The sequence below is a fragment of the Elephas maximus genome, chromosome 1 (assembly GCF_024166365.1).
Source record: "Elephas maximus indicus isolate mEleMax1 chromosome 1, mEleMax1 primary haplotype, whole genome shotgun sequence".
NCBI classification, from domain to species: Eukaryota; Metazoa; Chordata; class Mammalia; order Proboscidea; family Elephantidae; genus Elephas; species Elephas maximus.
Genome location: NC_064819.1, coordinates 147,147,125 through 147,161,463, shown reverse-complemented (window position 1 = coordinate 147,161,463; position 14,339 = coordinate 147,147,125). Strand labels below are relative to the sequence as shown.

Here is a 14,339-nt window from a genome sequence, read left to right as displayed (position 1 = left end):
GAATATGTTCTACATTCTACTTTGGTGAGTAGCGTTTGGGGTCTTAAAAGCCTGTAAGCGGCCATCTTAGCCACTGGTCTCACCCCTTAGAGAGCAAGGAAGAAAGAAAAAACTAAAGCATAAGGTAAAGATTAGTCCAAAGGACTAATAGACCACATCTACCACGGCCTCCACCAGACTGGGTCCAGTACAGCTACATGGTGCCCGGCTACCACCACTGACTGCTCTGACAGGGATCACAATAGAAGGTCCCAGACAAAGCTGAAGAAAAATGTAGAACCAAATTCCAACTCAAAAAGAAAGACCAGACTTGTTGGCCTGACAGAGACTGGAGAAACCCTGAGAGTATGGCCCGCAGACACCCTTTCAGCTCAGTAATGAGGCCACTGCTGAGGTTTACCCTTCAGCCAAAGACTGAACAGTCCCATGGAACAAAACAAGACTAAAGAGCACACCAACCCTGGGGCAGGGACTCGAAGGTAGGAGGGGACAAGATGGCCCGTAATAGGGAACCCAGGGCTGAGAAGGGAGAGTGTTGACATGTTGTGGGATTGTTAACCAGTGTCATACAGCAATGTGTGTACTGTTCGATGAGAAACTAGTTTGTTCTGTAAACCTTCTTCCGAAGTTAAATTAAAAAAAAGGAACTCTGAAGGTGGGACCTAGCAACCTGGATTTTAATAAGCCCTCCAAGTGATTCTGATAACAATTAAAAGTTTGAGAACTGCTAATGTAGACCAGGAGTTTTCAAGCTTGGCTGCAAATTAATATCATTTGGGGAGCTTTGAGAAAAAAAAATCCTGATGCTAAGGCTATAACCCAGACTAACTAGACCAACAACTTGGGGGTATGACCTAGTCTAGAGTATTTTTTTAAAGTTCTCCAGGTGATTCTAATATGGGGCAAAAACAACTGGTCTAGATTCGTGATTTTATAACTATGCTCCTAGATATTCTGAAGAGTTCTCTGGAGAATGGGGCTTTTGCATTAACTTTTGCTGAAAGAAAAGCATAAAATAAAGATATATCTCTTAAAAACATTCTAATAAAATGACTCATGTACACATTTCATCTGTTACAATAGTGTTCAAACGCCAATAGCTTCTGGCTTGGCTAATCAGGGATTCCTAGGAGCCAGACGTAAAACCTCTCCCTCATGCAAGCTGTGTCCTCGCTGCAGTACATAGGCAAAAAATCAGCCCTCTCCTTGGCTGGCATTATCTTGGGGGCTGGCCATCCCAAGGATTCAGCTGCCTATATTTGATTCTGAACTTTAAGCGTCTCCAACACTGGGAAACTTTATCCTAATATAGTGAACGCTGGAATTCTCAAATTAGAACCCTAAAAGGCTGAAGTTTTTTCATTTAAGACCCACCAAGAACAAGGCATGTTGAGATTTTCAACTAAAACAAATCTGAGCTTATTGTACAAACTACTATGAGCTTTTTGGGAACCCTGGTTGCATAATGGTTAGGAGCTTGGCTGCTAACCGAAAGGTTAGCAGTTGAGATCCACCAGCTGCTCCTTGGAAGCCCTATGAGGCAGTTCTACTCTGTCCTATAGGGTCACGATGAGTTGGAATCGACCTGATGGACAACGGGTTGATTTGTTTGGTTTATGAGCTTTTGGTGTGAAAAATACAGAATCATTTACTTAATATTGCAAACCACCATAAATAGCTACATCTTTTTTTATTAGATTTTTTCTCTCACAAAAGTAAAACATCTGTATTGCTGTCATATGTGCTATTAGAAATTTCCTGAATTTCTGTACTTAAAAACCCAACTCATGACATTACATCAGAACGTCTACTACAATCTTATCTTGATATGTGTCATAAGTACTCATTGTGTACTAAATCTATTTTTAACTTGGGCAAAAAAAAAATTGACTTTGATAGTATTCTCACCTGTGTAACAGAAACCCACAAATTCTAGTCCCTTAATCTGTGAATCACACCCACTGTTAACATTTGCCACTTGTGAGGAGGGTGACTTCACAACTGTAGTTTCTCATAAGGAAAATTAAAGCAAAAGGATTATTTTCTAGGTGTTTGTTTTCCTACAGGTTTTTGGCTAGAACAGCCAACCTTTAGGTTAGTAGTCGAGCACAAACCATTTGCACTGCCCACGGACCTACACCTAACCTTACAAAAGTCTAAAAAGGACTGAAAATGTTGACGTTCTGGATGTGGAAAAATAGGTTCTTCCCAATACTCTTGGAACTGCACATGAATTTACAAAACTGTTCCTTCTACTAGGCCTCATCCTGTTGTCATTTAAGACAACTGGAGCTCTCTCCATAAGAGAAGTAAATGAAGACAAGTAAGATGCGATGAACTTTACCTGCACTGGCAGGATATTGTAATCCTTCATAATGCTGGCTTGGGGAAACAGGCCACACACTCTTTTTGGACTACTACCTGTATTTATATCAGCTTTCCTATCTATGATATTATATCCTAGAAACAGGAATAGACAAGCAATGTATCTAAATATGTGTAATAAGAGCTGCATTATAATAAAGTTCTGTGTACTAACGTTTTTGTTTCTTCTTAAGCATCTTGTGTTTAGCTCTCTGGCCTGCTGTTAATAAACAGTTTTTTGTCTCAGATAAACCACTCTAATTATAACGTGCCTCAGTTAATTCATGAGAATGAGTTTTGTAAAATATACCTTCTCAGAGAGTAAGTTCTATAAAGTTATCTTTTCCTCTGATGTTGTCTGGTTAATTATTTATGGATTATGGAATTCACAATGAAAGGTGTTATTTAAATGCAAGAAAAGTTATCAAAGAACTTTGTGCTGTCAATAAAATGTTACCTGTGAAAACAACTGATTCTAGATAAATCAAAGGCTAGGCCAAACACACTCTAGATATAAGCATAACCAAACCTTCCTGTTAAGGTAAAGTAACATAATTAGAAATAAGGAAAACACTGTGATTGAATATGTTTTAATTTATGAAATATGAAATATATAATCCTAACTACTGTATTTTGTATTATCATTAGAGATGACTGGAAACCCTGGTGGCCAGTGGTTAAGAGTTTGGCTGCTAATCAAAATGCTGGCAGTTTGAATCCACCAGGCTCTCCTTGGAAACCCTGTGGGGCAATTCTACTCTGTCCTATAGGGTCACTATGAGTTGGAATCAACAAGAGGGCATTGGGTTTTTGGCTTTTAGAGATGAGTAGGAGAGCAGAAACAAGATCCTATTTAACTGAAAAGGAAACTGGGGCACAGAAAACTTCAGTTTTTCTTGTTTTTTTTTTTTGGTCGGAAACTCCTTTTGGCTTACTATGATCTGACTGGTCTCCAGTTCTTCTTGAACCTTCAATACCAGTAATAAAATACAGAATTTCAGAGCTAGGAGGAGACTATATACTCTGATCCTTTCGTTTCGCCAACGGAGAACGTCAAGCCATAAAAGACTGAGAATGCCCAGCATTAAGTCAGAGAGAGCAGTGCTTCTAGAACATCCTGGCTTCCAGAACTGTTAGGAAAATTATATACAAGATAAATAGGGTTGCTCATTGGGTTTCTGCACTTTAACATCTTGATTTTTTTTTTTTTTTTAATGGCATTAAAATCAAATTCCCGTGGATAACCTTCAGAAACCCACTCGGTGTTGCTCGGCCTGCGTTCTCTTCCCTTTGCCTTTCTCCCAGTTCCACTCGGCCTGGGCTTTCTGGGTCAAGGTTAGTTCCCCCCAGCTTCAGCCCCCAGGCATGGTCAGCATCCAAAAGATTTTTGAAGAGAATATCGGGAAGGAAGAGATGAATCTGATTTTCCTCAGTCAATAGAGGTCTTTTCGTAAACTACCCCTGGGTTCACTTCGGGAGTCCTCCCATCCTCTAGCCCCGTGAGGAACTTCCTCTCTTCCTGAACCTCTCAGTTCTCACAGCCTCTCCTCTCAGCTACCACGGTTCCCAAGGGTGATGGCTCCCGCCCGGTGGGCAGGAAAACCTGGCCTTATTTTCCTCTTGTGTCTCTGGGGAAGGACATCATTCAGTGCTCAACGTTCAGACCAGTCCCATACAGAGATGTGCTATAACAACTGCAGTGACTATAAACACGATGGTGAGCACGGGCCCTGTGCGTGGAGGGCATTGACTCCAGCCACCCGGGTTCGGGCCGGTCCCCGGGGTGCTGGGCTTCTGCTGACGCCTCCCCTCAGGCGCTGGTGGCGCCGCCAGGGCCTCGCTCTTCCTCCACTGCACGCGCCAGCTCGGCTGATCTCCTGCCATGAGTCAGCGCTTCTCGCAGGCTGCCTGCTGGGGACACCAGCTTGGCGCGGACTCCTCCCGTCGCGTCCACCCCCTCTCGCCACCGACGCCCGCCCCCGGCCGCAGGGCCTTTCCCTGCGCGGCCGCTGCCGCCGCCGCAGTCAGCTTGGGCGCTCCAGCAGCATCAGCCGTCTGCCACGCGCTTGCCGCCCGCACCGGCCCAGCCCCGCCGCCGAACCGCCTGTCAGCCATGGAACCCGAAGGCCCCCGCCGCCGCCACACCCACCAGCGCGGCTACCCGGTGACACGAAACCCCCACCTCAACAAGGTGAGTCTGCATTCCCACCTGGCAGCCTGAAAAAGCCCTTCGCAGTCAGTGTCAGGCCCTTCACACGGGTCCCCTGAGCATGCATGCCCTCGTCCCTGCACCCGCTCCCCAGGACGGTGTCGGGTGGGCTGCCCGGGCGGCGGAGGCCTTCGGGGAACTTCGTGCGTTGGTAAGGGCAGAATGGAGGGAGGCGCCCAATCGGGTGTGTAACCAGTAGTGTGATGGGAGTGTGATGCGAGTGTGATGCTGGGTGTCTCTGTACCTTGGCATCCTATTTTGGGAATAGAGGTAAAGATGTAACTTATTTAGAATACTTTCTGGCCGCTTGTTTCCAAAAAACAACCACCAAGACAACGAAAGTATCGCAGCGCATGAATTGTGTATTTACGTGAAGAGGGCAGGTAGGCTGCCAGGTCAGCATCGGTGTTCCACCCACTTACTGGTTCCACTCGTTGTGACAATTATTGGAGACTGCTGTGGAGAGAAGCGCCCTACTGGTCTGGCCTGGACAGAAAGAAATGTGTTCTGAGTGCCTCAGATCACATTAACAATCTAGAAGTCAGGGCACTTGGTTTCTGGAGTGACTCGGTTAACAGTCTGGGAATGCCTCGTGGGTGGCTTCTGCCTGGGACATTTTGCATGGCCTGGTAGAAAAGCCTTATCCTAGACACTGAATTGTTGGTAAAGCTATTGCAATTTCTTTAAAATCTGGCATTCTGAAAGTTACAAAAAAAATATTTTTTTAGACTTCTCATTTTTACTGAAAAGGGTGTTCGGTGTGCACTGTGTTCAAAGAACCTTTTTTCAGATCTTGGTAACATTTCATCTTTCTTCTCTGGTAATGTGTAGTTAGTGGTGTAAACACTTAAAAGATTTCCCTGAAATGAAAAATATCTCAGAATTTATCATTTTGCTTATCTAGATACTAAGCAATTCCACTGTTAAACATTATGGTCATGTTTGTCTCTGGATTGTTCTTTGTGGGTGTGTATGTGTGTGCTTTTGACATTTCCAATTTGTTCAGTAAATGGAAAATGCCATCAGTCAGCACCACAGAAGTCTGTTTACTCATTTTGACCTTCTTTTTCATAGACACCCCTTTTCATGAAGAACTGCACCTCAGCTTTCTGCCCCTGGTCATGTTATTGGTGATTTGTTGATCATTATTAGTGGCTAGAAGACTTGTGATTTCTTTTATTTAGTAAGTTATAGCTAGCGCAAGGTCTTTTAGAGTTTTGCGGTGATATGCAACGTTTTACAAATCTATTGATAGTGAAAAAGTATTATGAAATTTAAAATAGTTCCCACTTATTTTTTTTTCTTAAATAAATGTAATTGCTAGGCTGATTGTTTTCTTGCTTTTTATTATTCTGCAGGTTGGGGCCTGTTTTCAATAGAACAAAGGTAAAATTCAATGTGACAAAACAATTTGTGACTTTTGTGTGTTACTTGCCTGCTGCAACTTATGACCAAATTATGGACCACCACTTGAGACGGACCACATCAGTTGTATAACCTGTTTGAATTTCCTCAAGTCAGGGGCAAGTGTCTGTAAGAGTGTGTGGGTGGAATAGGCAAGAGTCATCATGTCTTCACTATGTCTGCTTCAAGAATTTATATTAAAATCCTTTCAACTGCTGTTCACCTGTATGGATTAATACCCACTTCAAAGAATAATAGTATCACAGAGATCTTCCATCAAAGGTAGAAAGGTACAGCATTAATGTTTGTTAAGAGCACATTTTTGAATTTATAATTGACCTATATTATCTGCATAATATCAAATTTAATTCAAAAACTAGTTCACCAACTTTGGTGCATTTAATTGGATAAGCTTTACTCATGCAATTCTAAGACAGTTGTGTGGTGCCCCATGGAAATAATAGAACATCCTTATATGTACTATTGAAATCATACCTATGGAACCTTTTACCTTGATCTGCAGTACAGTTGAGACTTCTGGGCATTAAAGCTTTCTAGTAGCCTGGGGATTTTTATTGATTTTATAATAACCTTGGCTTCTAAGAGATCTAGGAGCCCTGGTGGCACTAACCAAAAGGTCAGTGGTTGGAACCCACCAGCTGCTCTTCAGAAGAAAAGACCTGGCAGACTGCTCCCGTAAAGATTAATTACAGTCTTGGAAACCCTATGGGGCGGCTCTTAGTCTGTCCTATAGAGTCTCTATGAGTAGTAACTGACTTGAGGGCACACAATGACAACATCAAAGGGATCTAGTAAATATTACCTTCCCGTAACAGCCGACTCGTCGGCACTGGGATTTTTTTTTTTTTTTTTTTTTCACAACAGCCGATCCCATCATCTGGCCCACATGAAGTCTTCTTCAACTACACTAACAGAGATCTTCATCACTTTACTCTTCGGGTAGCTAACAACAGTTTTGCTGGTTTTATTTTCAATATTGTAATCTGTCCTTCGTAAAGGTATGAGGGAAATAGCTCCATGATTAGCATTTTCTTCCTATTACCCTTCTATTACCCAGGTACTTATAGGATATTTTCATCCCATTATATTGAACCAATCTGTCAGTTAGGTTTACTTTCTTCTCCAAATTTCTCTCATTAGTCCCCCAACTTAATCTTCTTTGTAAAATATATTTGTTGAATCTCTTAATATTTTTCCTTTTTGCTTTTGTAGAATTCTTAAAATTAAAATGTCATTAGCTGATTTAATAATAATCTACCTAGGGAAGCCTTTTCTAATTATCTTAGTCCTATTACCATTACTTAACAACCCTCCCTCATAGCCATCAAAAATGTTTCTTTTTGTGTATGAACTTTTTCATGAGTTTTTACATTAGTGGTCTCATACAATATTTATCCTTTGTTGGTTGACTTATTTCATTCAGCATAATGCCCTCCAGATTCACCCATGTTATGAGAAGCTTCACAGATTCATCTTTTTACTCTTTTGGTGAAGTCTTTTGATGAGCGTAAGTGTTTAATTTTTAGAAGATCCCAGTTATCTAGGTTGTCCTCTAGAGTTTGTGTGTTGTTGGTAGTGGTTTGTATCCTGCTAAGGCCGTGTATTAGGGCCTCTAACATTGAGCATGTTTTTTCTTCTATGAACTTGAGAGTTTTTGGCTTTTAGGTCTTTGATCCATTTTGAATTAGTTTTTGTATATGGTGTGAGGTATGGGTCCTATTTCATTTTTTTGCAGATGAACATCCAGTTTTGCCAGCACCTGTGTTAAAAAGACTGTCTTTTCCCCCATTTGATGGACTTTGGGACCTTGTCGAAGATCAGGTGACCATAGGTAGATGGATTTACATCTGGGTTCTCAATTCTGTTCCATTGGTCAATGTATCTGTTATTGTACCAGTACCAGGCTGTTTTGACTACTATAGCTGTATAGTAGGTTCTGAGGTCAGGTAGCACGAGTCTTCTTAATACTTTATACTTCTTCTTCAATAGTGCTTTACTTATCTGGGGTTTCTTCCCTTTCCATATAAAGTTAATGTTAAGTTTTTCCATCTATTTAAAGAATGTTGTTGGTATCTAGATCGAGGTTGCATTGCATTTGTAAATTGCTTTGGATAGAATTGTCATTTTCCCAATGTTGAGTCTACCTATCTATGGGCATGGTATGCTTTTCCATTTATGTAGATCTCTTTTGGTTTTTTGCAGTAGTGTTTTGTAGTTTTCTGTGTATAGGTCCTTTACATCCCTGCTTAGATTTATTCCTAAATATTTTATTTTTTTAGGGGCTATTATAAATGGTCTTGTTTTTGTGGTTTCCTTTTCATGGTTCTCTTTATTGGTGTATAGGAATCCAACTGATTTTTGTATGTTTTTCTTGTATCCTGATATTCTGCTGAATCTTTCTGTTAGTTCCAGTAGTTTCTCGTGGAGTCTTTTGGGCTTTCTATGTACAGCATCATATCATCCACAAATAGGGACAGTTTAACTTCATCATTACCAATTTGGATGCCCTTTATTTCTTTTTCTTGCCTTGTTGCTCCAGCCAGGACTTCCAGCACAATGTTAAACACGAGTGGTGATAAAGGGCACCTTTGTCTTGTTCTTGTTCTTGAGGGGAATGTTTTCAGCCTCTCTCTTCTATTAAGAATGATGTTGGCTGTTGGTTTTATATAAAAAAAAAAAAAATTTTTTTTATATAGATGACCTTTATTATGCTGAGAAATTTCCCTTCTATAACCTATTTTATTGAGAGTTTTTATCAGGAATAGGTGTTGGACTTTGTCAAATGCCTTTTCTGCGTACATTGAGATGATCATGTGATTCTTTTATTTACGTGGTAGATTACGTTGACTGATTTTGTAATGCTGAACCATCCTTGCATACCTGGTATGAATCTTACTTGGTTGTAGTGTATTTTTTATAAGATGCTGAATTCTCTTGGCTAGAATTTTGTTGGGAATTTTTGGATCTATATTCATTAGAGATATTGGTCTGTAATTTTCTTTTTTTGTGGTGTCTTTGGTTGGTTTTAGTATCAGCGTTATGCTGGCTTCATAGAATGAACTCGAAAGTATCTCTTCCTTTTCTATGTTTTGGAATAGTTTGAAAAATACTGGCGTAAGCTCTTCTCTGAATGTTTGATAGAATTCTCTAGTGAAGCCATCTGGGCCAGGGATTTTTTTTGGCTGGGAGGTTGTTTTTTTTTTTTTTTTTATTACCTTTTCAATCTCTTCTTTTGTTATGGGTCTGTTCAGATTTTCAACATCATTTTGTGTTAGTTTAGGTAGGTAGTGTGTCTCTAGAAATTTGTCCATTTCCTCTAGGTTTTCAAATTTGTTGGAGTATATTTTTTCATAGAACTCTCATAATCCTTTTATTTCACTTAGGTCTGTTGTAATATCCCCCATTTCATTTCTTATTAGGGTTATTTCTGTCTTCTCCTGTTTTTCTTTTGTCAATTTGGCCAGTGGTTTGTCAATTTTATTGATCCTTTCAAAGAAACACCTTTCTTGTTTTTTTCTTCTATGAACTTCTTAGCTTTTGGCTTTATATTTAGGTCTTTGATCCATTTTGAATTAGTTTTTGTATATGGTGTGAGGTATGGGTCCTGTTTCATTTTTTTGCTAGCACCATGTGTTAAAAAGACTGTCTTTTCCCCATTTGATGAACTTTGGGCCCATGTCAAAGATCAGGTGACCATAGGTGGTTGGATTTACATCTGGGTTCCCAATTCTGTTCCGTTGGGCAATGTATCTGTCGTTGTACCAGTACCAGGCTATTTTGACTACCATAGCTGTATAGTAGATTCTGAGTTCATGAAGTGTGAGTCCCCTACTTTATTCTTCTTAACTAGTGCCTTACTTATCCTGTGCTGAATTCCTTTCGTTTGTGGATTTCTTTTGTTTTCGTAGATTTTTTTTTTTATTGAGACTTTATGATTTTCTTCTGTGTTTTGATGAGTAGATTTGTTAACTCTCTTTGTGGTTACCTTGAAATTTACCCTTATCTTCCTAGGTTTGAACCAGTCTATATTACTTGGTATTGTCTTGCCTTCCTCTCTGTTAGAAAGTTCTATACCTACACTGCTTATTCCTTCTTTTATTCTTCTGACATTGTTGTCATTTACAGATTAATTTCTCTGTTCCCTGTTGTAATTCTTTTGGTTTTGGATAGTCTTAGAGAGTTCATTTTCTGGGTTGGTATCTGGATCTTACAATCTTGCATCCTAGATTCAGGCTGTGGTCTGATGTTGTTAGTTCTCAGACCAAAGGACTCCCTTTAATAATTCTTGTAAGTTTGGTTTGGTTTTTACGTATTCCCTTAATTTCTGTTTATCTGAAAATGCCCAAATTTCACCATCATATTTGATTGGTTGGCAATTTTTTTTCTTTCAAGGTTTTATGTATGTCATCCCATTGCCTTCCTGCCTGCATGGTTTCTGCCAAATAATCAGAGTTGAGTCCTATTGTTTCTCCTCTGTAGGTGAATTTTTGTTTTTCTCTAGCTGCTCTCAGGATTTTTTTTCTTTTCTTTGGCTTTAGTGAGTGTGATTATGATATGCCTTGGTGATTTTCTTTTGGGTTCTATCCTGTATCGGGTTCGTTGAGCTTCTTGGTTGATCAGCTTTTCATCTTTCATGATATTAGGAAAGTTTTCTGTCAGCAATTCTTCAATGATCTTCTCTGTGTTTTCTGTTTTCTCCCCCTCATCTGGAACTCTGATCACTGTCAAGTTTTTGCTTTTGATTGTATCCCACATAATTCTCAGGGTTTCTTCACTTTTCTTTGTTCTTTTTTTTCTAATTTTTCCTCAAAGTTGTTTCCAAGTGTTTGTCTTTAATTTCACTGATCCTGTCTTCCATCATTTCAAACTTGCTCCTCAGCCCTTCTATGACACTGTCCATTTCTGAAATCTTGCTGTTTATCTTTTGGATTTCTAATTTTTTTTTTTGGTATGATTTCTGCTTGTGAATTTATTTTGGAATTTTGTTCCTGTATTATTTTCCTTAATCCTTCCATTTTTTGTCTATATTTTTTTATGAATTTGTCTGCCTTTTCCATGAATTTGTCAGTTTTTTCCTCATTTTTGTCTGCTTTTTGCTTCAAGTCTTAGATAGCTCTGAATATTAGAGATTTGAATTCCCTGTCAGGTAGTTCTAGTGGCTTTACTTCTAATGAAATGTCACCTGGTGTTTTATCTTGAATGCCTACTGGAACCATCCTGTCCTTTTTTTTTTTTTGGTATGTTTTGATATCTGCTGTCTTTGAGATATTCAATAGTTATTTTCTTCATTTATTGATTGTAGATCTGTTTGTTTTGTCTGGCTTTTTTGTTCTATTTAGTTATATCTGTGCAGTTGGGCTATGTGTTCTTTGTTGTTTACTCATCTGTGGTCATGATATTTTTCACCTCCAATGGCAGGGCCAGTCGCTCAGCTATGGTACAGCAGGGCCGGTCCAGCTGAGTGGGAAGGGCTGGCATGGGTTGTTTCTGGCATGTACTAGGGCCAACAGGACAGTCCGGAAGTCAGTGCTGGTCAGGTTCCAGTAGGCTATGCCTGTGCAGCTCAGGGGTGTGATGTTCAGTGCATGGTGCAGGTAGGCAGGAAGGAGGGTGGAGATTGTGTGGAGGTAATATAGGTATGGCAAAGAGGAGAGAAAGGAGAGAGAAACAGGAGCCAAAAACAAAGAGAAAAAGAGTGCTAAATGATCTGACCATTGTAGTGGAGAGATGAGAAAACGAGAATTGGAAAAAAAGAAAAAGGAAAAAAAATAACTAGATAAAAATTTGGGGGGGGAAAAAAAAAGAAAGAAACGCCTCCAGAAGTTCCACCAGTGCAGCTGTGAAGACTGGGGAAGTGGCTCTCAAGCTGTGCACCATAGCCTGGCTAGAGGACGTGTAGATGTCACACTGCTCCAGGTATACAGGAGACAAGAAAAGAAGGTAAGTATAGAGAGATGAGAACTGAGAAAGGAAAAAGGAGAGAAAAAAAATGAAAGAAAAAAGAAACACCCCCAGGGATCCCACTGACATGGCTGTGCAGACTGAGGAAGTGGCCCCTAAGTCATGCAGTGCTGCCCGGCTAGAAGGGACTCCCAAGCCATGAAAATAAAAAGAAAACAAACAAAACAAAGAAGTACAAAACAAAACAAAGAAAAAAAAAAGCCTCAGGGTTCCCACCAGCGTGGTGTGACGAGCCAGAGGAGTGGTTCCCCAGTCGAGTTCACAGCCTTTCAAGAAGAAGCAAAGATGGCACACGGAGCCAGGTGTTCAAGAGAGGAGGAGAAGGTACTAGGAGGCACAGAAGAAACCAAAAGAAACAAAAAAGCAACATCAACAACAGATAAATGGCCCTCAGGGAACTGGCCATTGGGTGGGGTGAATCCAAGTGGCCTGGGGCCGAAGCAGTTGCCTCCCGGTCAAGAGACTGCAGCCAGCATGAAGCAGAGGAGGCCAGTGGGGTAGGGAAAGAAGGGTAGGGGTTAGGAAAGTGTATATTGCTGGTTACTGGGTGCTCTGTCTCCTGCTGGGAACTTCGTGAAGCTGGTTTCCCATACTCCCTGTCTACCGATCTCCAATGTGGGCGGGGTGAATCCAAGCTGCATGGACGCTGCACTTCCCAGCTGGCTGAGCCACCACTGCCAGCCAGGAAGCATGGAGGTAGAGCAGTGGGGAGAAGATAGGGAGGTGGGGAAGTGTGTCTCACTGGTTACTGGGTGGTCTGTCTCCTGCTGGGAGCTCTATGAAGCTGCTTTCCCATGCTTCCTGTCTGCCAGTCTCCAACAGGAGTCCAAGATGATGAATCTGTGCTGCGTTAATGATAGGGGACCTCCGCAAATATTTCTCCTTGCTGTCTGTTTTCTGTCAGTTTCTTATTCTATTTGATGCTTGGCTGAATTCCTTATCTCTTTATTTGATACTCCGGGTTCCAGGATGATGTTTGTCTCTGTTTTACTTAATTATTGGGTCTTTGCTGTGGAGGGCATGGTGCTTCTGTCTATGGTACCATGTTGGTTGGAAGTCCATGCTTATCTAATTTAATGTTTAATATTTAGGGTTCCTGGGTCACATAAACAGTTAAGCAATTGGATACTGACAGAAAGGTTGGTGGCTCTGAGTCCACCAAGAGGTGCTATGGAGGAAAGTCCTTGTGATCTGCTTCTGAAAAATCATCTGTTGAAAACCCTGTGGAGCTCAGTTCTACTCTGCAACACATGGGGTCACCATAAGTCACAATCAACTCGATGGCAACTGGTCTGGTTTTTTGGCTTATTTTTGCATGTGTTATATTTTATGTGCTTATTTAATATTTTCAAGGGTACCTCTGATTTAGATGATTTGTGTTTCAAACTTTTTCTGAGGAATTTTCATGTGACTAATACTAATATTTCATAAATTGCTCTTCAAAATTAAAATTATACACACATAATAAAAATAATTACCACTTTTTATTTTTTAATTTCCCATTTGTTGTTTACTGTATTTCTCAATGCAGTACCAGAGACCACTAATTGATATTTCTGTCGTAATTAATTTGTACTTACATGGTTTCCGTATCTTTAAGATTAAATAATAAAATGACCCACAAATAAATCTCCAAGACGCTACTCATCAGTCTTATGGGCAATTTGATTCAGCTTAAATTAGTGATGCTGTTTTTATCAAAGTTAATTTTGGTCAGCATTATTAACTTTTAAACCTAAAAAAATGAGCTTCTAGGGAAGTACTGTTATAGCTGATGTCCTAGCATGTCAAGATATAGCTGTATGTGTTGCAGAGATAAAAACAAGTCCCATGACTAAGAACTACCCTTACCTAAGCCATGAAGGAAAAGTACCTTAAACCTCCTGTTTTTCTCCAGGGTAAACTATACCAGAATGAATCATTCAGGATGTTTCACCTACCACAGTTCTCTGAAGTTGCCTCAGCAATATGAGAAACTGGTTTATTATTTAACATGGAATCCCACTGATATGGGAGTCATTGTAATGCAGATGTACAGCCATAAGCCTCAATACCTGTCTGTTACTTGCTGCAATTAAAACAACAGTAGTAGTATAGCATACCAACATTTCAACAACGTAGTGGCCTATACAACTACTACATTTTTGTAGGTAAAACAGAATAAATGTGTTCTAAGAAGTAGAAAGATGAATTTAATTTGAGGACTCTTGGAATGATGATATGGAGTACAGTACAGGGAATATTGAAGATACGGGTAGGTTTGAGGTTTTCATTCATTTTTGTGCTCTGATTTCCCTCTGACTTTCTGGCAGGTGTGGGAAATGTGGTATAATGGAATGAGCATTCTAAGACTTTGTGCCCAGAAGAAATGACCCCAAGT

General features: G+C 40.3%; 1 protein-coding gene and 1 long non-coding RNA gene across 3 annotated transcripts in view; one reads left to right on the top strand and one right to left on the bottom strand.

Annotated features, from left to right (window-relative positions):
- The window catches only part of LOC126083101 (uncharacterized), a 32,725-nt gene extending 27,969 nt beyond the window's left edge, over positions 1–4,756 (bottom strand). Inside the window, exon 1 of the long non-coding RNA XR_007518721.1 lies at positions 4,574–4,756. This is a non-coding gene — a long non-coding RNA (uncharacterized LOC126083101). The remainder of the gene's footprint in view (positions 1–4,573) is intronic.
- Positions 4,258–14,339, top strand: part of ME1 (malic enzyme 1) — a 244,408-nt gene continuing 234,326 nt past the window's right edge. The window contains exon 1 of one of the 2 annotated variants that reach the window (XM_049896434.1): positions 4,258–4,555. In XM_049896434.1, coding sequence (XP_049752391.1) covers positions 4,478–4,555 — 78 coding nt within the window. In that variant the 5' untranslated portion in view covers positions 4,258–4,477. The remainder of the gene's footprint in view (positions 4,556–14,339) is intronic. The other variant, XM_049896442.1, reaches the window with a different exon arrangement.